Below are 24,061 nucleotides of genomic sequence, written 5' to 3'. Positions count from 1 at the left end.
GTTTTTATATTTTTCAATATATTTATTTTGTTTGTACAAAATAAAGAAATAATTTTTAACGATACAATAGCCATGATTATTATTTAAAAAAGTTTACGTTAGGCTTAACATCGACGAAAATTCAACGCAAAGCAACATGCAACGAAGAAAAATTTCAACACGGGATAGGTTAATATATTTATTCGTACATAATTGGTTATCCGAACAACCCCAGTCCCCAATTGATTCAGATAAACAACGCTCTACTGTAAATATAATAATCAAAAATATTATATCTATTTTTTTCGTGATAAATAAAGAACTAATTTCGGATGATACTATAGCCACAATTATTCTTTTCAAAAACATGTAATTTTCGTTAGGCTTAACATCAATGAAAATTCAACATGGCGTCACCAGCAACGGAGACGGATTTAAACATCTGATAGGTTATAGTATTTAAAATTAAATAACACCAATAAAGTTGGTGCTGTTTGACAGTATTGAATAATACAGGCAGGTGCAAAAGTAGATAGATAATTATTATGGGGGAAAAAAACACACAGGGAGAAAATAGAAAGAAAAAACATTTATTTTTATGTACAAATCAAATCACATAATAAAAGATAATAAAAATATGAATAATGAATACCAAACATTTGTATTTCTCAGGTTCTCAACTGTGTACATACTTTTGCACCCCCTGTATTTAATGAACAAATGATAATCACAATATTTTTAAAAAATCAAGCCATAATAAGTAATTAAATTATAAAGATATTACATAATTTGGACTAAAAGTAGATGGTTAAGTTGTCATCTTGTATTAAATTTAATGGAAATAAATAGTATGAAAGAAAAGACCAATGTTAAAAACGACTCAAACCCACTATTCCTGCTTATCATGTAGATGTATTGGCAATTAAGTTAACATAACCTGTCATATAATCAAACAGACCATTCATCATGCTGAGTGGGGACAATTATAAACCCACAATTTTCCATGACATTTACTTGACTAAGCTTGTATGGTTATACCTTCTAAATTAATTTGTCTGGAAGCAAAGATCAAATGGAGATTTAGTAGCATAATTGGCAATGCATTTAAACAGTAAGCAGGAATTGTACTCTGAACCAATTTTCTTCTAGAATATTATATGCTGATTAATTTATTTTTAATTATTAAATTTAATACAAAATAGTAACATAACCATCTAGCTTAAGTCTAAATTTAATAACTTTATAATTAATTAGCCATATTATAGCCCTATTAAAATTTGGAAGTATTTGTTTATTACTACTGTATATGTTAGGGCTTGATTTATATGTAATAATATTTAAGTTATATAAGATAAATAAGTCAGTTACTGTGAAATCCAAATTTCTTGGGACTGGATATTTAAGAACTAGGAGATAAAAACAAAAACAAAATATCTTCAAATACGGAGGAATGGATACTTAAAGTTGAAATATGGTACAGGTATTTGTACCACAGTGTTTTTATCCTATACTATGTACAACCCTGCTTGCTATGATCATCATTCAAACTTTAATATTTATGCAAGTTTACGTAAATTTCTGAAAGTGCTATAATTAATTCCTTTTGAAAATAAACAAGTTTATTCCAATAACTTTCTCCTCGAATTTCATTAGTTTGGAATACATACAATAGCTAAAATATAATATGCAAATATTTCAACTGCTTGTCAGCCATTGCACTGAAGTTTGTTCAGAAAGGATTTTTGGAGAGTTTTTTGGAATTTCTCATAGTTTTCTTATGTCACACATATTGCATATATAAGGCAAGTCACCTATAGCTGTCTGTAAAAAATGGTGAGAGGTAAGACAGTACCAGAACCAATCAAGAAAACTATTATCCACAAATATAGAAGGAATCAATGCAGTATCACACAGGATCAAAATATTTGAGAAAGGGGCAACACTTGTCCAGGTAAAGCTTTAGAAGAAACAAAATCTTTAATTACCAGTAACAAATTAAGGAAATTTAGAAGAAAACTACATCTCAGTTCTAGGCAATTATGGTTCTCTTGACATTATATTTCCCAGAGCTGGTAAGTTTCCATAGAAGATTTGACAAAGTGGACAAGGGAATGAACAGTGTAGAGAAATATCCAACAATGCAAATACTGGTTGTACAAATCCAAGGAAAACCTCTTGTAGATGAATCATGCAAGCTTAGCTTGGGCCAGAACTCATCTAAAGTGGACAAATGCTGCTTGGAAGAAAATATTATGGTCGCATGAATCAACATTTCATGTAAACCATAGAGATATAGGCAAGAAAGTCATTCATACTAAAGATAAAACTAATAATGCAACTTGTTATTCGAGACAGGTCCAGAAACCACAGTCTCTAATAGTTTGAGAATGCATGAGCACAGAAGAAGTTGGAGATTTGCATTTCTGCAATGTTGCTGTAAATTCCAAAGCCTATATTTTAATCCTTCAGCAACATCTAAGTGAATCAAAACAAACTTTTCCAAAAATGGACCTGTATTTTCCAGCATGACAATGCTTATCCACAAAATGCTAAGAAACCAAAGTCTGGCTGCAGTCTAATCATATCATATATATATGTGAACTTCCCTGGCTAGTGTCAAGCCTAGACCTGTCTCTGATAGATAAAAAAAAGTATGGAGATTTTTGAAAAGAAAGATGACTCAACACAGTCCTTGCATGTTAGAACATTTATATACATATTTAAGAAAAGAATGAGAAAAAATTATTGCACAGTTGCTGCACAAGTTTGCATCTTCCATGCCTCAATGCCTTGCAACTTTTATAAGGTGAAAACGTGATGCTATTCTGTTGTGATTACAGAATGTTAACACATTGAACAAAGTTCAAAGAAACATATTGCAAAGGCACTGGAAATTACAAATTATATATTTTAATAGCAACATATTTTCCTGAAATCTGAGCTTATATGTTTGTATGATTACTTATCTTTATAGTAAAAAACTGTCACAATTCTAGGCTGCAATTTTTAATCATTTTTAATTTATTTAATTTAAAATATATGTTCTCCATCTCAAATTAGTAGTGGCTTGCCCCTGTACATCATACTTTTCTTTTAACAATAGAGTCATCTAACTAACACCTTTCGGGGGAAAATTTTTGAACTGAAATAACATGACTTCTGGTTTGCTTCGAAAGTTCTTAAATAGTTAATTGAGGCCTCCTGCCACTAAGGTTTCCATATCTGGTCGCATGACAGTGAAAATTTACAGGTCTACAATTTTTGGAAAAATTGTAGCCCAATTACTTTTTGTTACAAAAATACATATGTGCATTATACTACAAATTATTTGAAGTTTTTATTGGTGAATGAAATTCATTGCATGCAGGAGTTGTATTTGTGTGTGTTTGTATCACTACATTTGAACAAATATTATATGATACAGAACAAAAAAATATGATGCAAGTTATTCTACCGAGGGTAAAATTTTCTAAACCATTTATATAATGTTTCCTGTATCTTTAGTGAGATATTTAAATCATCATAATATTTACTTAGGAGTTAGTTATTCAATCATATTTGTTTTTAAATATATTAATGACTATGTAAAAAAAATGTTTTTGAGCAATCTGCATCTCTTAATAGTGATTTCAAACCTTTTTCTAATAGTGTCATCCCAACTTGGTAATGTTTCTTCAAACACCCATTCTTTATCAATTTAGAGTTATTGTGTTTTTCATATTTTTACTGATACATATAATAGTGCTATTCAGACTAATTTTCAGTACCTCCGAAGTATTGTAGTGGTACCCTGGTCGAAAACTATTGCACTTACTAATAATCAAATTATGCAAAACAATGATTTACTCAAATTTTTTCTAACATGAAAAATATGAAAATTTTACTTATATTACCAATAATAAATTTTTAAATTTAATAATCCTACCTCTTTTCTGTAACCATCCTTCTTTAATGATTTGAGGCTGCTGTGGTGGAGGAAGCATTAACTCTGGTACACTTAGACTACTAGAAGTTGACATTATTTTCTGTTGCTTACATGAAGTGAAGATTTTGTGATATTTTCAAATCCTAGAAGTTAAATATAAGCATTATAATTTTTAATTTTATGAATAATTTTTAAAATAATTTTTTCCTGTTTAATTATTTAAAAAACTTTTCAAAACAAAAAATGTAAATACATCTTTAAACATGTATTTGTTCTTGCATACACTTTATGTTCTATTTATAAAGCTGTTCATTCTGAAGAAGAAAAAACTTTGTAATGTCATAAACATTAGAATTATACATATTTCTTTGAATATTTTATGATTATTTAAACAAACTTTTCACACCCAAACAAAAATCACAATCCCTTTACTGATAAATGTTTTTGTTGTATTTGGATTAAATCTCTCTCTTAATAAACTTAATAGACAAAATATCTGAGTAACAGATCATTTAAGTAGATTTTTTTTTTCATCAAAGCAATTCACACTATGATTAATTTATCATTCAAATACACTGTCTTTAAAACATTTAAAATTTAAAATAAACATACAAACCAATTTCTGCATTTAAGGTTGCATTATTGTTTATTATTATTTCAGTTTAGTATACTGATTGAAGTCTACAAAAATAAAATCAAATTGATGGTGGTATTTCTACAATGCACACAGCAAATTAATTACAGCATAACTCTTTATGTTAATGCTTACATAAAATTTGATAACATTGACACGGACATAAAAAAAAGTTAAAAGACTAATATCAAACAAATACGTAGAAAATTATTCTTTAATTTATCAATTCAAAAAATGAAGAAATTCAGAAATTAAAAAGCAGTAAAGGACTTAATTCATTATTTATTCTTTCAATAAATATGTATACTAATTATCAAAGGAAAAGTTTTGCAACATATTTCCCTTCCCTTCAATTTTCTTAGAATTTTAAGAAAACAATTTGTTCTTATCAATTACAACACAAAATTTAACTGAAAATTTTGTAAACTGAACTTACTGCATGTAAATTTATTAAAATGAAACATAATGTTATAAAATTTTTCGATGTATAATAAAAATTTTATATAATATATTTTTTAATTTTTAACAACTTTATAGGACCAAATTTCAATATGATATATTTATTTCTAGCATATTTCCTAATTACTAATGACTTCAAAATGTTATAAAATAAATTTATTTCTTCATATGTAGTAAGAGGATATCAAATTTTAAAAAATATGTAAAACAAACGAAATAGTTTGTTTCTCAGATTTTGCTTTGTTTACATATATCCATCAGATTAACAAATCAGTATGAAGCAGTTTTTACAACTAATCATTATAAATGTGTAGAATCCTGGCATTGTGACATGACAATGTATAAACAGAACATTATAATATTTTACATTAAAAATCATTTATTTTAAAGCTTCATTAGTTACATAATATTCAAACTAATCATTAAAATTTTCATATTATAATGACAATTCTACATTTTATAAAGGAAAACAAAAAAATTTGTAGTCTCAGTTCACTCATATTAATAAAAAATATAGAAATTATCTGGTTATTTTGCTTTAAATATTTCTTTTTAAACAAATATTGTGATCTATGAATACAGAACTAAGAAAATGTTAAAAAGAAATTTTTTGCTGACATTAGGATCTTATTGAAGTTAATATATTAGAAAAAAAATTACAATATTTACAAAATATAAATTGTTTTGTATACTTATTCTAGTTGTCTGTCTTAACTTATAATCAGTCTTGTGTTGTTCAAAAAGAAATTAATGAAGAATTCTTGTTCAATAAAATTATACATAGCAGATTATTATATTTTGAACTTTTTCAACAGTTAACATTGTAAATTTGATAGATAGAAGTCTCTTGGCCAAACTCAAACTTTTAGTATACCTTTTAATTATTTCAATAATTTTTAAAAAATTTTCCTTTAACCAGAGAAAACAAATCATTATTATAAATCAAATAGGTCTTTGTGAAAGAAAGTAAAAATGCAATCCCTGTGTACTAAGACATATTTTGTATTAGATGGTGCTATGTTGGTGAGCTTTACATTTTTTGGTCATAGGCCACTGTCTTGTTTGGTCTGCTACGTCTGTTTGGCACGGTGTCCCCTCATTCAGCTTTTCTTTGTGTTACATATAACTATATTTCTGTGCGTTGTTAGATTTGTTTATTTGCTTCATTTTCTGACATAATATATTTTGAAAGTGCTTGCATTTATTCTAATTTTTGTTTAATTTATTAAATAATATCACAAGACAGTTGACTTTACATTTTATTTAGTAATATTTTGGTGTGTGTACACCAAAATATTACTAAATAAAATACAACAACAACTTATACCATAGAGGATATGAATTTTGGATCTTAAAGATACATAAATTAATTGAAAGAATGCAAAAAGAATTCAACATTTGAAATGACAACAGCAGTTAACAAAAATGTAATTATTACCATTTACCAGTCTATTAGACAGTATATAATTAAACAAATAAACAAACAAACAAAAAAAAATACAGAATCAACCACTAACCCAGTTGTTTCCAATAAGGGCTGGTTTAAATGATTTTTTATGTAAGGAATTACATAAGAAATTAAAGGAAAAGTACATCAGCTGATAATAAAGCTGACAAAAGCATCCAGAGGAAGTTCAAAAAATTATTGAGGAGCAGATACACAACATCAATTAGTTTTTGGAATGTAAACTCCCATTTTTGTACTGGTTTTCAATTCTTTATAACATGGTTTTGTACTTCAAAGCATATAGTTTGTGACTTAAGGCTTTGTAATGTTACTTTTATCAAATTCTTTACAAAGTTTTTTGAAGTTTTTCAAAATTTCAAAACTTTAAAATAGTTTAGAAACGCTTTAATTNAAAGAAATCTTTACAAAGTATGAAATGTTTGTTATTTAAAAAAATTTAGATTAAAATTACACTGTTATATTTTTTTTTATGTTGTAAAAAACAAAAATAAAAAACTTTTCTTTTTAGTAATAGGAAGTTGGCACAGTGATACAAATGCTGTCTAGACTTGCACAATTATGACACTAGATAAGTAAACATGATAATAAAAATGCTTAAATAAAAAATAAACTTAAATTATTGTCTTAAAAAAATTATACAAGTTCTTTATTTATTAATTTGTTAAAAATTGTAACATTTAAAATTTATTCAATAATAAAAACATTTTTTTACTTTTAACTTCCAAATCTTAATGTATTATTATATAAAATGTTCTGAATTTATCATAATTTTATTTTGTATTTTAAATATTACAATATTAAGAGTAATTAATTTTACAAAATATTACATAGAAATAAATTATTTTTTTTATTATATTAAAACCTGAATATTTATTATAACATATATATTTATTGAAGACATAAAACCAAAATACAAATTTAATTCAGTAATCAATTTCAGTCAATATTGTAAATGCCATGTTTATATACAATACATATTACCATATAACATAAAAAGCAATATTTTAAATTTTACTGGCTAGGTTGTTGTTGTTTATTCATAATAATTCTATTAAAACGTAAGTCATCAGATGCATTTAAGCAATTTCTGGCTTTTGTTTTGATGTGCAAAAGTGCTGTATTCAAGGTATGCGAACACGTCTCAACTAGTTTCTGTACTGCACATGACAATGTGACTACATTAACTGCATGTACTGTACTGATGACAAGCGCTATGTGCTGAAAGACGGTAGAGTAGAGATTGTAAAAGTATTCTCTACCGTCTCAAGTGGGGGCGCCATGTTGCTGGGTACCAAGGTTTGTAGAGAACATGGTCACCTCGTTCGTATTTGTTTTTACATATAGTTGACATCTTTATTAATTAATTAATTAACACCTTTAACAAATTTAATAAAATATAAAACTCCTAACATTATAAAGTATTTTCCATATATTCTGATAAACAATTGAGATATTTTCTCACATTCTGATCAAAAACAAAACTGAAATCTTCAAATTCGTTTGGTATTTTATCAAACTTAACCAGTACAATGAGCTTTTTCAAAAAGATACATATGACCATTTCTCTGTTTGTTTACATAATTAAACACATTTTTTCAGTTAAGTTTCTGAAGATCTAGTATAAGCTCCTGTATCATCTTTTTGTTAAGTAATTTATTTTTCACTAATTGCTATGAATAGTTCTTCAGCAGTTGTGAGGGAGAGTTGAATATACTTGGCATTTCATTACTTGATTCCAGTCAATTTCCAACTACTACTCTAAAGCATAAACCACTATTACAGTAATATTCCTGTTGCTTTCCAATAATCTTACACCATTCCTACATTTGTTGAATATATCCTCTAAGGATCTAAACATACCGCTTTATGTAAGAATACACTGTCATACAGAATTTAAAGGAAAAGTACATTGGCTGATGATAAAGTTGACAAAAGAATCCAGAGAAATATCCAAAAATTATTGAACAACAGATGCACACACCAGTTAACTTTTGACATGTAATCCCTCTTTTTTTGTACTACTAGTTCTTAGTCTCTTATAAAATGGTTTTATATTTTTAAATATGTATTATTAAATATGAAAAGACAGATTGGGTATTGGTAGATAATTTAAAATCATATATTTTCTGACATACCTTTATACAATATAATAAAAATATTATCATTTGAAAGTTATGTGCAATGCTTATAATATGATGACAAAGCTTAACTATTGTAAACCATTATACAGTACAGTAATATAATTTATAACATTTAAATCTGCATAATCAAATTAAATTTTTCATTTGAAGGTTATTCAGAATCATTTTTTCTATGCAAATCATTATAAAATCAATATGATTTTATAATGATTTTATAATTGTTTGGTTACACATAGTTAGTTGTAATTTTTTATACTTTTAAATTCTCATTATAAAATCAATATGATTTTATAATGAGAATTTAAAAGTATAAAAAATTACAACTAACTATGTGTAACCAAACAATTCAGTTCAAAAATCATATTTGGAGACAGAAAATCTTAAGTTATTTCAAAAGTTAACTTTTTAAAAGTCAGAAGTCAATAAATATCAGAACTATACTACATAAATAATTAGATATAACCTACACTTAGCGTATTTTTGATGTTAATATAGTCACAATTGTAAGCTAATTTTCTTGAAATTTTGAGCCCCAAATTATATTAGAAAATTAATTAATTATCATTCAACAAGCTATTTGTACACACACACACAATAAATAATAAGTTTGTAATCAGAACACTAATTAATTATCATTTTGAAACACAAAGAAATAAATATATATATATATATATAAACATCACTAAACCTGATGTATTAATAATAAATCAAATCATTGACAATTAATTGAGCTATTTTTTTGCTATTATTAATAATTAGATACTAAGTAATTTGGTATTAGAGGTAGACATTAGGCACAATCCCTTATCAAAATTATTATAATTATTAATTTTGGCAACGCACCACACAATAAGTGGAACGCAGGCACGCAATGGTAAGTGGCAATGCACTGCATGGTAAGTGGAAGTTGCAGGCTTGAATCCCACCATGCATTCATCCAAGCTATTCTAAAATTAAATAAATATTAAATTATTATAATTATTAATTTCAATAAGAGATTGCACCTAGCATCTACCTCTAATACCAAATTATTTAGTATCTAATTATTAATAGTAGCAAAAAACCCCAATTAATTACACCAATCATTTGGTTTATAAAAGAAATTGCTTTTCAGTGACAGTAATAGCCAAGTCACATAAGTTAGATTTGCTTAATTAAAAAAATGATTACTCCTTGACAAGCACTTATTTAGTTAAGTCTCAATTTAGCTTAAAAAACTTTGATTACAAAATTTTGAAAGCAAAAATGCTTACCTGAATCTATCTCTCATTTGTTTCGTTGTAATGCACATACAGCTTGTGTCTTGTGCCTATATATAATTACAGAGATATGTTTAATGACAGATTAATATAAAACAGTTGATATAACAACTATTAGTACACTGTACTTGAAAGCATATTATAATATTTATTAAGTTATGAAATTATATAATTTGAAAATAAAAATAATATATTAACAAATATATAAAATCTTAACATTTTCCTGCAAAACATTCAATTTTGACAGTTAAAACACATTAATAGCATATTCTGAAGGCATGTACAAATGACTTCAAAAATACCTAACATTTTGTGACAGAAAAAAAATTAACCATTTAATTACAAGCTTAATTATAGAAAAAAAATTTTTAGAAACATTGTATTTTAAACTAATTCTTCTGAAACTAGTTGATGTGGCAGATCAGCAATGATTTTTCAGTATGTTAAGGACTGGTACCATTACTTTGCATTATTACTGAATTATTGCATTCAAATGCTAGGATACTGGGATGCTAGACAATACAGGGTGTCCACCATGAACCTGACACATTTGAAACTGTTGTAAAAAATCTACCGCTCAGGAAAGATGTAAAGTAATGCACATTTTATGATGAAAAACTCAAAAAGTTTTATTAAAAAAAATCAGCAAACCTCTACATGAGCTCCTTTTGTTGCACATAGAACATTGAGTCTATACTCCATTTCCTGCCAGGCTCTTTCAAGCATCTCGGACGTGACAGCAGCAACAGCATCATGAATGCGCACACGAAGATGTTGAAGGTCACGAATTTTAACACCAGTGTAAACCTTGTCCTTGACAATTCCCCAAAAGAAAAAGTCTAAGGGCGTAATATCCAGCAATTGAGGAGGCCACAGTATCGATCCTTCGCACCTAATTCAAGTGTTGTTTCCATAACTTGAGTGTTCCTCGAGGGTGGCACCTTGCCAAACACGCAACGAAAGTTCCATTGCACTTGAATCACAGAATTTGTTTCAGTGTACCACCACACAACCACACAGCTTATGCCCACTCTTGTGGAGAAGCCATTTTGCATTTGACTACTGCCACAGCACCTACAGTCATTTTGGTGGGTTTTCAAAATTACTTATATAACTTCCACAGTTTCTCTGCCTAATGGAATGCACGACATCCGATTACTTACTACCTTGCACTTCAATATGGCAGTCGAAACAAACGTGTCAGGTTCATGGTGGACACCCTGTATATTCATATTTAGTTAACTATACACTACAGCAAGACAATATGTATCAGATGATATCAATATTGTATCATCTGAGAAAGAAATGATTATTTAAATATGGTATCAAGTTTCAAACCCAAACTGCTACAACAAAGCAATTTAAATTTGATTTTTATTATTATATTCTTTTTGAAAACATAGCATTACGTAATATGTTTTCTTTCCTCAAAACTCTTTGCAGATAAGCAGCTGATGGCTTGTGAGTATCTCTGAGTAGCACTGTTCTAAATTACAAGTCTAAGATAATCATTATGAAATATTAATTATTAAAACAATGAATGAATGAATGAAAACAGAAAAATTAAGACTCTAGTCTATGGTATTATGGATGAATCTAACAAAAGAGGCAAACCATATAGAGAATGGATTGATGACATACAGAAGTGATGTGGAGCAAATGTACAGGAATTGAGAAAGTTGACGATGGATAGAGAGAAATGGAAGGAAACAGTGGAAAACGCATCAGACATGAACAGGCGATGAGCCCAGGATTAATGATGATGAATTATTAAACACACAGTCTGCATTAAGTAGCAGTTTACTATTATGTTAATTATTAAGATATGGTTGAATATAGGATTACTGATTCAGATGGCAACAAAGTAAGACAAATAGTTTGTTAAATTAATATTTTGTCTGTATTAAAAATTGACGTGAAAGTTTTGCATATGAATATTTTACAACATAATTTGTTGAATGAAATTTTAAAATATATATTGCAATTATAAATCAAATAATATCCAGTTTGTATCTTCTTATTATCTGACATGTAATAATTGACATGCAACTTTATTTCTATATGCACATGATTGTATTTATTTTATGGAACCCCACTAAATTCATGTACTCATTATTTTTGTACAAGTTAATGTAAAAACCTAAAGTTGGCCTTAAAAAAAAGCTAAAAAGCTTACTGTATTTTTACACTTATATGTATAACCTATAGACTGTTTAAAAAACAATGAGCAAGAATGTCCTAAATCTCCTGTAACAATTGCTGTGGCCATTGCTGATAAAGTAGATAATTTAGTTCATCTTTTCTCAAAGTGGGCGATAATGCCCCCTTGTGGGCGCTGGAGGCTTTCAGGAGGGCAGTAGAAGGCTCAGTGATTAAATATGAGTTTTATTTCTTCTCATTGAAACATTCTTTGATCTCAGAAATATGATATGGGTCACACCCTATCTATCCTATCCATATAATAATGCATGTTTAAACATTATATATGCAATAACTGTTTTCAAGATACGCAACAGATGGTAATGTAAAAAGGTAAGTTAAAAAATATGGGGACACTAGATTTTTTTAATCTCAAAGTGGGCGATGGTCGAAATAAGTCTGAGAACCTGTGATTTAGTCGGTTTCATTGCAGCAGGTGAAAAGATCTCAGTTTATATGATCAGTTCAGTGTGCAGAGAATGGCAATTGGTGTAATTAGAACAACACTTGAGAATAATTTGCATGTTCCAGTTAAACTATGATAGATAAGCTATTGCACGATAGAAATTGTGTTTGCTTTCTTGTAGTTTCTTATTGCTGGATATTGTTATACGTGCAGTGTTTATATACATTAAATTATAAATCTTTAAATTTTAAATTATGTAATGTAGTATTCAAAGTGTTGTATCTTAGAAAACACAAAAGAATTTTTGTTATTCAATTTAATAATCAGAAACAATCTCTAAAAAGGGACTGAAAACATATGTTTGTTTTTTTTATTAAACTGATTGTTGGAAAAGTAAAAGGTGTTTTGTGATTAGTTGTATGCTGTTCCAGATTTTATGTGATATAGTTAATCTACAGCATCACATCTCTAATGGTCTGAAACATTTAATATTACTATAGGTTAATAAATAGGTTAAATATGTTTCATTTAATGTGATTGTCCATACAAAGCATTGAAGTGACTATGTAAAATTGTAGAAAAAAAAACAAACAGCATAACATTTAAATAAAGCTCTCAAAAAAATCTTTTTTGAAAAAGTTACATTTAATTTATTAGTATTTATAATTAAAACTTAATTTTAATAGCCATAGTTTAATATAATGATCTATAACTATGGCATACAATTACATATATAGAAATCAATTACAAAATTTGTTTTTAAGAAAAATTCAATACAAATATTATTCTAACTAATCAGAAATATTTTGTACAGTAAAATGTATGATGAAATATTTTTAAAATAAACAAATTATTTTCCAACTCTTTTTTCTAATTACAGTTTACAAAAATAAGTTATTTATTACCAATTATTTCCTTTATTTTTATATTACAAACAACAAAATCTTACTTTGGAAATCTAAAATAAAATAATATGTGGTTTTTCAAATAGGATCTCTCAATATTTCAAATTAGCATCACTAAACAAATTAAAACTCAATAGAAACTATTTCAATTATAATGATCTAAAAGAAATTTTTTCAATATTAACATATTTGGTAAGATACTAGTGTGTTCAGAATGCTAAGAGAACAATGCAACAAGTGCTTGAATTCATTGTTGAATTTAAATGTTCTGTTAACTGTTAACATTTGGAATAGCCATTACAAATTTTTCAGCACTGAATATATCTTATTTTGTTCTCAAACTTACTTGTAAGGTTTACAGAGAAAAAGATATTTTATGTTTTATTTTCTATATTTTCACAAATTTATATTGTAACTGACTTTGGATCATCAATTTATATTTATAAATGAAAACTTAAATACACTTCTCTGTCATTCTAAAAATGATTTTACACTTTAAGACTAGCATCAAATAATGTTGAAAGTGTCAAAATGTTTAAATTGAGATTTTTATAATAAACTGTGACCTGCTAAAGATTGCAGCAAACAGTATATTTACTATTAAAAAAAATCTGACTGGTTACTGTAAAAAAATGCTTCTGACTTATCAACTGCATGGAAAAACATTGCAAGTACCATATGTAGAAAATGGCAGACAAGCATTCTTTCATATCATCAGTTTGGAGTTGAAAATACAAAATTTAGGAAACAAGACATCATCAACCTTCAAATTGAAATCATAAGAAATCAAAAATGCAGAGGGAATCAGGAAATGAATATTTGTCACACAATGGAAATTTAAATCAATTCATTTTATGAGAATGATTTTTAAATGTTTGTGCACTATATATTTATTTTTTAAATATCTTCTATGCATTCAAAGCTAGTACTACTTAAAAGAAGTAAGACAAAACCTTTCATAATTTGTTTCTAGCAGTTTAATCACTAAGTACAAATATTTTCGGCTGTTTTGAATGGCCTTCAGGTACAATAAGGTCGGTTGGAACGTCGGTTAGCAGATATTCAAATGACGTCACTGTTTACTGATTTCTATTCTTATAAATTGTTTTTAAAAAATAAAATCTTATATCAACTGCTTAAAAACTTCTGGGTTTGTAAATTATATACAGTCAATTCACATTAATATGAATCGCTAGGGGAACAAATAATTAGTTCACTTTATCAAAAATTCAATTAACAATTTTCAGAGTCAAGGTCTCATAATTTATGGAGTTAAGAATTAATAGTCAATCAAAATTGCTAAATTATAACATTTTGAAGTAATTTACTAAATAAAGTTAAATAAAATTAAGTTTATCTACAAAAATAAATTAATGATCTAAATAATTTTCAAATTGAACAAAATGAAGAGGCATCAGTATTTGTCATTTAAGTGTGAATCAGAGTCGTTAAACAAAAAGTTAAAAAGAAAGTAATTTTTTTGTTTTTGTTGAAGATTGTTTGAAAGAGTAGAAAATATTTTTTGGTGCCAAAAGAGTAAAAAGGAGCCAATTTTAGCACAAAGTAGCATCACTGCATATGCACTCCCAATATGCAAACTAAAATGTATTGGCATGGGACTACATCCATTTAGAGGGGAGGACATCCTTAAACTTTAACCCCTACTTTCTATGTACAGTAGAATTGTCGACTAAAATCAAATGTTTGAAGTGCTCTAAATCAGAGGTTAAACTCATCTTTGCTTACTAGGAGAAAATTATTCTACTCAAAATAAAACATTTATTACAGTATCACTTTGCTTTTTCACACTTTTCAACATGAATAATAAAATCATTATTGGAAATAGGTTCTTTCTTACGGATTGTGAAGATAATTTACAGTTCAGTTCAATGAATTCTGATAAAACTTTTGTTTGCTTTATCATGTGAAAATTAACATTGTGACAATGGTGTTTTGCAAGGGCAATGACAAAATTCACTTTATCAGGGTTCATTTTAATGCAAGTCAACTAACAATTTTTTATGGATGATTTAAGAACACAGTCTCCTGTCCTGAGAATGTTCACTAAACCCAAATTCTATTGTGTAAATTGTGACATACTCAAAATCTTGCAAAATAAGATTGTAATAAGTATTATTAGTTATAAAAACACATTACTGTATTTACTCATATTAATGTCTTTGACCAAATTGATCTCCAAAATTACCATACATGAATTAATGAATCAATGCCAATTAGAATTAGATTAAAAGTCAAAAACTCCCATTTTTACTGTTCTTCTATATGCTATCATTCTTACAGCCTTCCAATCTCTTCTCATCAGATACTGAGGGGCGCCTGCCTCAGTATCTGATGTCCAGCTTTTGCCAGTTTTCATGCCCCTTTAAGGTTACTCATTATTCCCTACACTTTACTCAGTCATTATTTTTTCACATTATGTTATATCAATGTATTCATTGTAGGCATGCATAATATTCACCAACAAATTAATTTTTGGTTTCAAGATTGAAAATTAGGGTAATATTAGATTCAAGTAATATGGTATTTATTATATATAAAAGCTAGCATGTCATAAGTTCATGTAATGCCAAAAAATATATCAAACAAAATTGGTTGTTAACACAAGAAATTCAATGTCACAACAAACTGAAGTAAATAATATTTACAAGGACATCATGCAACTTTGCCATATGATAGAATTGACAAAGAGATGGAAAGAAGCAATCCTTGCACTTGTTAGGCACAGAATAGGCAATTCTTGTACCTGATGGTCACAGACAGGTAAACTTTGCACTTGCCACCACAAAAAGCTATCCTTTTTGTATATGTGGCTAGAGCATTTGACACCATTTGCCTTTCATTACTCTGTTACAAATTTCAAAATTATAAAATCAGTTTTTATTAATATAATGCATATTATATTTCATAATATAATTTTTTATACTCATGTTTGACAGTTTTCTATGAATAGTTTGCCCATGTAACAATTTTTAAATAGAAATAGATAAATAAAAACTCATGCCAAAATTGTATAGCTTCTTGATAACAAGCACTGAGTTCAGGGTTAACACAATTTTTCTCTTATCTTGCAAGTACTTTTGACGAATATAAGTTCGTCATCCTCAGGCGAAAAAGAACAAATCTGAAGAAATAGAACATGCAAAGTGTTCCAAGTAAAAAACGGAAAATTTTCTTTGCAATTTTTAAATTATAACATTCGGTAATTCTGTTGGTAAAGTGCAACAAGATTCTGCAAGCATTCGAAAGTTCTTAAATCCACATGACTGGAGGTGCATGCATTGAACAGTGATCGTGCTAATTGTGCGACTCTTGGAGCATTTGGTTGTTTTGACGCTGATATAAAGTAACCCATATTTCGAGCAAGTCGAGGGTGGGGACGTTGCATGCGTCTATGGTCATTGTGAGGAGTGCTTCCCAAATAAATGTAATCCTTCTGTTATTACAATGCTTGAGCAATGCTGTTTTTGACCATAGTGGGTTATAGCCCTGCTGTAGAACTTTTCTGGAGAGCTCTGTGGCCTGTCTTCCTTTGTTTATATCCTCCTGATGTTCTGCGATATGGCAAGCGAGCATTCTTGTCGTTGCCCCCATATACCTCTCAGTTATCCCCATTATTGGATTTTCTAGTTGCACTGCATATACTCCTGATTTTTCCAAAACATCGACTTTATCTCGATCATCGCATACGCTCCTGCGTAGGCACCCAGCATTGCCGTACCTAGGAGCACCATCCATACTTATTACCCTTAACTCCCCTACCCAGCCTATGCATCCTCTTTGGTATCGCTGCTTTTGGGCACAATCGTTCAAACTTCGCCAGCCATGACGTCGTCTACAATGCATTTTTGATGAAATTAACCTATCCAATTTCGAAATTTCTCTCTGTTATGTGTCGGCCTGGGTTGAATTTTTGTCAATGCGTAATGAAAATTTCCCGTTTTTGAAAAAATAATCGTGGCTACTGTATCGTCTGAAAATTTTTTTAATTTTGTACAAACAATATACAGTTTAACCCGATCATAACATCATCGGATGTAACGACAACACTAATATAACGTCAAACTTTTATTGGTCCCATGATTTTACTATATTAGATAATGTTAAAAAACCTACTTGTAACGACACCCCATTTTAATGTCATATTTGAAGTACTCACAAATTTACAACATTAGATTACAAATTTTATTCAACATAGAAGAAACTACATGTTCAGTCCTAAGGTCAGAGTTCACTTCTTAGACTGACTGCGGGTGGTACTCTCTCCCACCTGACTTCGTTGGGGTGAGGTGCTTGTTTTGCCTGTTTGTAGAAGAGGATCACCATTTTAGATTTTATTTTGACTTGGTTCTTGGTCCTCTGACTACCTACAAATCTGGATTTTTTTATGCGCAAATGATTTTGGCATACTCTGTGCCAAATATCAACTCTCGACATGTACGCCTTCATACCGCTAAGCTGGTAACATAAACTGCAGTACGATTTTATAAACAAGACACATTCTTGTCAAAAAAAAAAAAAAAAAAAAAAAAAAAAAAAAAAAAAAAAAAAAAAAAAANATTTAAAAAAAAAAAAAAAAAAAGAAAAAATGTTTTGAACATAATTGATCTTATAGGGAATCGCCATTATCCAACTCTTCATAGAAATTAAATTAGCATATCAGAAATTCTTGCAAGCAGCAGTCACACAGTGTAAATTATTTTATTAATTTTTCTATAATTTTCTGACCTGAATTTTGAAAGGCTAGAAATCCTACACTTTGCTATATAAATTATATATTTCTTCTTCTTGTTAATATATGATAACCTTTACATGAAACTTTTATATAAATAACTTCTCTCATATGATGATGATAAATACATTTTTATTACAACTATGTTCATTTAATTCTATCTTGTTATTGTTATTATATCTTTCTTAATTTCATAGATAAGCAATAAAAACTGGTAATTACTTAATCATTCATGGGATATAAATCATACAAATTTTAATACATTTCAATACAATAATTAGTATTAATTTATATAATTGTCGTTTACAAGCATATAACTTTTATGTAAACCACAAATGTACTATATAGACCTAGTGATTCTGAAACTATAATCTGTGGACCTCTGGGGATCCACAAGTTACTTGTTAGGAATTTGAAAGCCAGTTTTCAAGAAACACTTATTTACTTAGCAAATAGCAAACTATTTTTTTTTTTGAGCTATGTTAGCCTTTAAATGAAATATGATAAATCTGTATGTTACATATTAAAATTTTATTTTTCAAAAAGTCATTAAAATATAACAAGTTGGTTTTTAATTTATTCTTTTAACAAAAATTTTCAAATTATTGCAATTAAAACAGTCAAAAAATAATATAAGATGCCTCAGATGATTATTATTATTGAATTTTATTAATTAATGACTAAAAGCTAACAGCTGAAATAAGAGTCTGCCAAAATATACCTTAATGAGTCTACAACCTTTAAAAGTTTCAGAACCACTAATACAGGCTATTCATAGTTTCAGCAACAAGTTTTCAAATTATAGACCAAAAATATTAAGTCTTTACCCATATTATGCAAGTTTTTAATACAATTTATTAAATTCAATACATAATAATATTACTCGTATATAGATTTTAATAATATATTAAATTTTAATATTTCAGATAATTTAATTTTTTATTTCCTTTTAACTATTTTAATTCCTTAAAACTTTAAATTTTTAACTTTTAAACCTTCTAGTCATATTTGATATATAAAACATGAACAATTTCCCAACAAATATGGTTAAAATCACAATTTTTATAAAATTTTTAATCAGTTGAAATGCATTTCTTTTCAATACAACAGAAGTTAATATGAACACACTGGTAATATCTAACAACAGTTTTCCTATGTAATTTCTACAAGAACTACAATAAATATACTGTAATTTTGAGATATGGAACATCTTAAACAATTTGAAAAACAGTTTAAATATTTATTCTGCCTTCTTCAGGAGAAAAAAATAGAAATATGTGAACAAATAAAAAAACTATTATAAGTTGAAGTTTTGTCATGATGTGTATATTATTTTATGTAACAAAATAATTTACACATCACAACAAGGTTTTATGTAATATTCAAAATAAAATTCTCATATTTATGCTTTATCTTTTATATCTAGAAAACAATTTTATTTCAAGTGCATTAAAAATAAAATTTATGAAATTTTTTATTCTTTTATGAAACAAGATATATATATTTTAATATTTATAACATTTGTAATCCTATTTTAAATTGCTTAGAAAACACTGAGTACTTTGAAGCGATGGAAAAAATATTTACTTTTGTTGCAGGTAAATTTTAATTTATACTAATTACGTAAGTATTAGTACACATTAAAAATTTTTTGTTCTGGGTATGTTAAATTAATAAATTTGATTAAAATCAATGTATAATATTTTATCATTTATAATAAAACTTTTAATTTTCTTTCCTTAACACTTTTGGTGCTGTGATATAAGTTTATGTCATGTGACATTTGCTGAATATGATTTTGCATCATTTGGATGCTGGAAGTTTTTTGGTAAATTGTGCACTTGTTTTTTATATGTTATTTATTACTACCTGGAAGTGTAAGAAACATTGTAAAGATTATATTTTATTGCTTGATTTCATATTGCCATGATGTATTTAATTATATTGGTTTCTCATTGGGTATGTGTACTTTTTGCTAGCTTCCAAGATCGCTGAGCTGACACCTAACGCAGCCTGACATCATACTAGCACCCTCGTAAAAGTATACACAGTAAAGGACGCACCATCTTTGAACTAACTCCAAGCTCATAAATTCTCTGAGCACATCGAGCGTGCTAGGAATGCTAGCAATGACATCACGGGTGCGAAAAGTAAATGCTGTGCTCATTGGTAGCTAACAAAAAGTATACAGGCTGAGCGTGCTAGGGGCAAGATTGGAGCTAAAAGTAAATGCACCCATTATTTTGTCTTCTAATAGATGCTGATGACTCACTTTCACATCACATAATCCCAGAAATATTGCTTGAAATGAAGAATTATTTTATTCTTAATCTACATATAACAGTGATATAATTCCTATAAGCTGTAACAGTTCAACAAACACACAGATGCTTTTACTTGCTACTTCTAGGACCGATGTTTAATAGATAAATATTAGTACTGGACCATTATACAGTCGACCCCCCTATAATTACAGTCCCTATAGTTACGATTCCTATAAAACTACGAAAAAATTGCTACCGGTATCCGTAAAAAATAGTAAAAGTTCCCTATAAACACCTCAAACGTCATCGGGAAGCCGAACTACTTTCCCGCCGTCCGTAGCGCCACGCTACGGAGAGATTTCTATCGTCTGGACAGTATTATATAAATTATATATAAATTAGGTACTGTACATATAATTATATATTAATTATATATAAATTAGGTACTGTATATATAATTATATATTAACTTATTGTAACTTTGTTATAATTAAATATATAATTTCCGCCGTCTAGCGTGGCGCCACGCTACGGAGATTTTTACGCTAACTATCGTCTGTCAGTATGTAAATTAGGTACCGTAAGTCTAATACAGTACTGTAATTTTATACATTTCTTGTGAAAGAAACATTTCTTATTCAACGGCGATTAAAATTATTTATATTAATGATGTCTCCGAAGTTCTACGAAGTTTTCACAGAAAAATAAGTTGTTAGAAATCGGCCGCTCTTTGCTGAGCTGTTCCGCGACGAAAACAATGTTGAGCAATGGCAATGTCGAATGGTGACACTCGGTAAGTAATCCTACAATTTTTTGTTTATAGCGTAGTTTATACGGATTATTCCCAAAAAATATATACGTATTTTGGAAATGTTGAGTCGGATTAGTCTAGAATCGATTAATTTTATGGAAGAAAACCTTTCAAACAGCCGTAGTCCGTAAACTTGACACGTGTCGGGTTGTGATTGGAAGGATTCGTAAGAAAGCGGATTCCTAGAGAATGGAACGTATCTCTATCTTATAGGGGGGTCGACTGTACATATATATACAGTCGATTCCACTTAATTGGGACATGTTGGGACTAATCCATTTTGGCCCAATTACAATTAAGCAGCTGCCCCAATTAAACAAACTAATAAAAAATTTAAAATAAAATATGTAATGCATAGGTAAATAAATAAGTAGGTGAAAAATAATAATTAGGTACCTATTTTAATGCTTTATTAAACCAAAGTACAGAAAATATTTGTACTATAAATTTGCCAGACTCATGACAATAGATAACTGATTCACATCATGCTAGTGTTGCCAAATACAGTAACAGTAGTGACGTACACATGGGTTGACTGTTCGATTCATTCCTGATTAAATGATTTTTCCTTTCTCCCTTTTTATTTAGAACACATTCTAACTAAAAAGGGAAAAAGGAAATGGTTCGTCCAAAAGTCACCTTACGGTCTTCCTCTGAGCACAGTTTCCTTTACTTGGAGATGGGTCACTTCGGCAGGAGTGTCCATAGAATCCGCCAGCTCCAGATGCTGGTCTCAATGATCGGATTGCTGCTGTTTGAATCTAGACATAATTATGCACACAATATCTTCCGAGGAAACTCTAGCTGTTTTCCAACTTAGTCGAGAGACCTTGAAAAACTGTCTGGGAATCTTTGTCGCTTCACTTTTAAAGGGATCATCCGGTCCAATCCAAAACAGAGTCAGTAGCTTGCATTCAGGTCCATCTTAGACAGGATCCTCGTGTGATACATCCTGCTACAGTGACCCCCTTTGGAAAAACTAAACTGCCTGAGTGAAAGACAAAATCGCTTTGTCTCTGCTAATTGTTAGGCCTACATTAGTGTATGTAGTGTCTACATATTTTTAGAAGGTCCCTAAAATATATCAAATCTTGCTAAATTTCTTTCCTGATTAAGCGATTAAATTATGTATTAATTTATTAGATTGGGTTCTGTTCTTTGGTATTTGGCCCAATAAAGCGACTGCCCTAATTAACCAGTGGTCCAATTAAATGGAATCAACTGATATATAAAGAATTGGCATTTTCCATTCAACTTTTATTTTAAATAATGGCAACAAAAGTGTTAGGTAAATAATTCATATAATTTTATTGTTTTTGAATTTGAAACAGAAGATCTGAAAACAAACTTATTAAACAGTTATTTCAGAAATCAAAATGCACATTTATTGTTATAAACTATAATAATGAATTTATATAGTTTAAAACTCAAACAACCAAGCTATTTGTTGAAACTAAAATTATAATATAAATAAAAGGGAAAATTCTGCATCCATGTTACATAGCTAGCTTCAAGTTTTCCTACTTTAAAATATAGACCAGTTACATGAGTTAGATAACTTTTATCAACAGCAGGAAAAATTACATTATGTTTATAGTTAATAATTAACACCCGATGTAAGAAAGTAACAAGAATACTGGAGAATCCAAATACTAAACTAAACATCTGAGTTTCTAAACAATTTCTTATAAAAAGGAAGTGCTTTCCAATATAACACGAAGTTATTAATTTAAAAAACTCCAAGTCTTTTTACAAATAAAATTGGCAACCAGTTCAATCAATGCCTTATTGGATACTCAATAATCAAGAAAAACTTTTCCGGCACGCTTTATATAATAATTCGTATACTTGTTAATTTTTACACTTTAGATTACACATTAATACGTACTATAACGACCGCAACCACGGTCGCCATACATCTCCACACGACCGGATTTATTCTCACTTTTAAACGACACTTCGGTAATATTCGCGACACATTTATCCATCTCGGGCGGCGCGAAAGATCCGAGAAACGGAACCGTTTAACACTGCAAGCCGCTTTTAAATCCTAAACTCTTATCCGACTCGTACAATTCTATAATAAGAAATAATAATAAATAATTTTGTAGACTTGCCACTTCCTAGTATCAATATATACAGTAGACATTATAAAAGACACATTCAAAACTTACTTTACTAATCAAAAACAGGAAATGACATTATAAATTTTTCTTTATATTAAAATAATAATAATTATTATTATTATTATTATTATATTTAATCTATAGGAAAATTATTATTAGCAACGTTATATGAATTCAACTGTAAAATATATGCATAAGATATTTAACATGAAACGTGGCTCCGTATTATCGGATTAAGGAGTAAAAATGGGCACATTTTAAGAAATTAAACAAAAAGATAACGTCCGTAAATAATAAATAAACGTTAATAAGTGTTATTTATTACATTTTATATAGAAAAATAAAGCGAATAATAAATAAATTCGATCAAATTGTAATCAACTTACTTAACCCTCGTCCAATTCAAAGATCTTCAATATCTAAATAACGTGATTCAAGTACATCAAACATACGTTAATTATAATTAACACTTTATAAAGTCTCATTTTCTTAAATATAATTGTTTAATTCGTTATTTAATTAACAGTTTATACGTAAATTTCTCTTTAAGAACTTTTCTTTTTAAGTTTTTCTCAGGTCTTAACCTTCATCCCAAAATTCATCCGCTCATCAAATTTTTAACTTTAAGCAGGGGGATAAAACGTTAAGGGGGGGGGGAAATCTTATTACTCTACGTATATTTTTCATAGAATTTATCGAAATAAAATTAATTAATTATTTTTATTATTTATTAAT

At 28.5% G+C, this 24,061-nt stretch overlaps 1 protein-coding gene across 1 annotated transcript in view; it reads right to left on the bottom strand.

The window, feature by feature from the left end:
- LOC111612887 (RAC serine/threonine-protein kinase-like) overlaps nt 1–23,952 on the bottom strand; it is a 67,886-nt gene extending 43,934 nt beyond the window's left edge. The window contains 3 exon segments of the mRNA XM_023354169.1: nt 3,905–4,047; nt 9,860–9,915; nt 23,713–23,952. Of these exon segments, the coding sequence (XP_023209937.1) occupies nt 3,905–3,998 (94 nt within the window). The 5' untranslated portion in view covers nt 3,999–4,047; nt 9,860–9,915; nt 23,713–23,952.
- Between the last annotated feature and the right edge of the window lie 109 nt (nt 23,953–24,061).

Source organism: Centruroides sculpturatus, unplaced genomic scaffold (genome assembly GCF_000671375.1).
Source record: "Centruroides sculpturatus isolate CEXI.00-Female unplaced genomic scaffold, Cexi_2.0 scaffold1731, whole genome shotgun sequence".
In the NCBI taxonomy this organism is placed as follows: Eukaryota; Metazoa; Arthropoda; class Arachnida; order Scorpiones; family Buthidae; genus Centruroides; species Centruroides sculpturatus.
The sequence above is the reverse complement of the archived record's forward strand: the minus strand, read 5'-3'. Positions and strand labels throughout refer to the sequence as shown.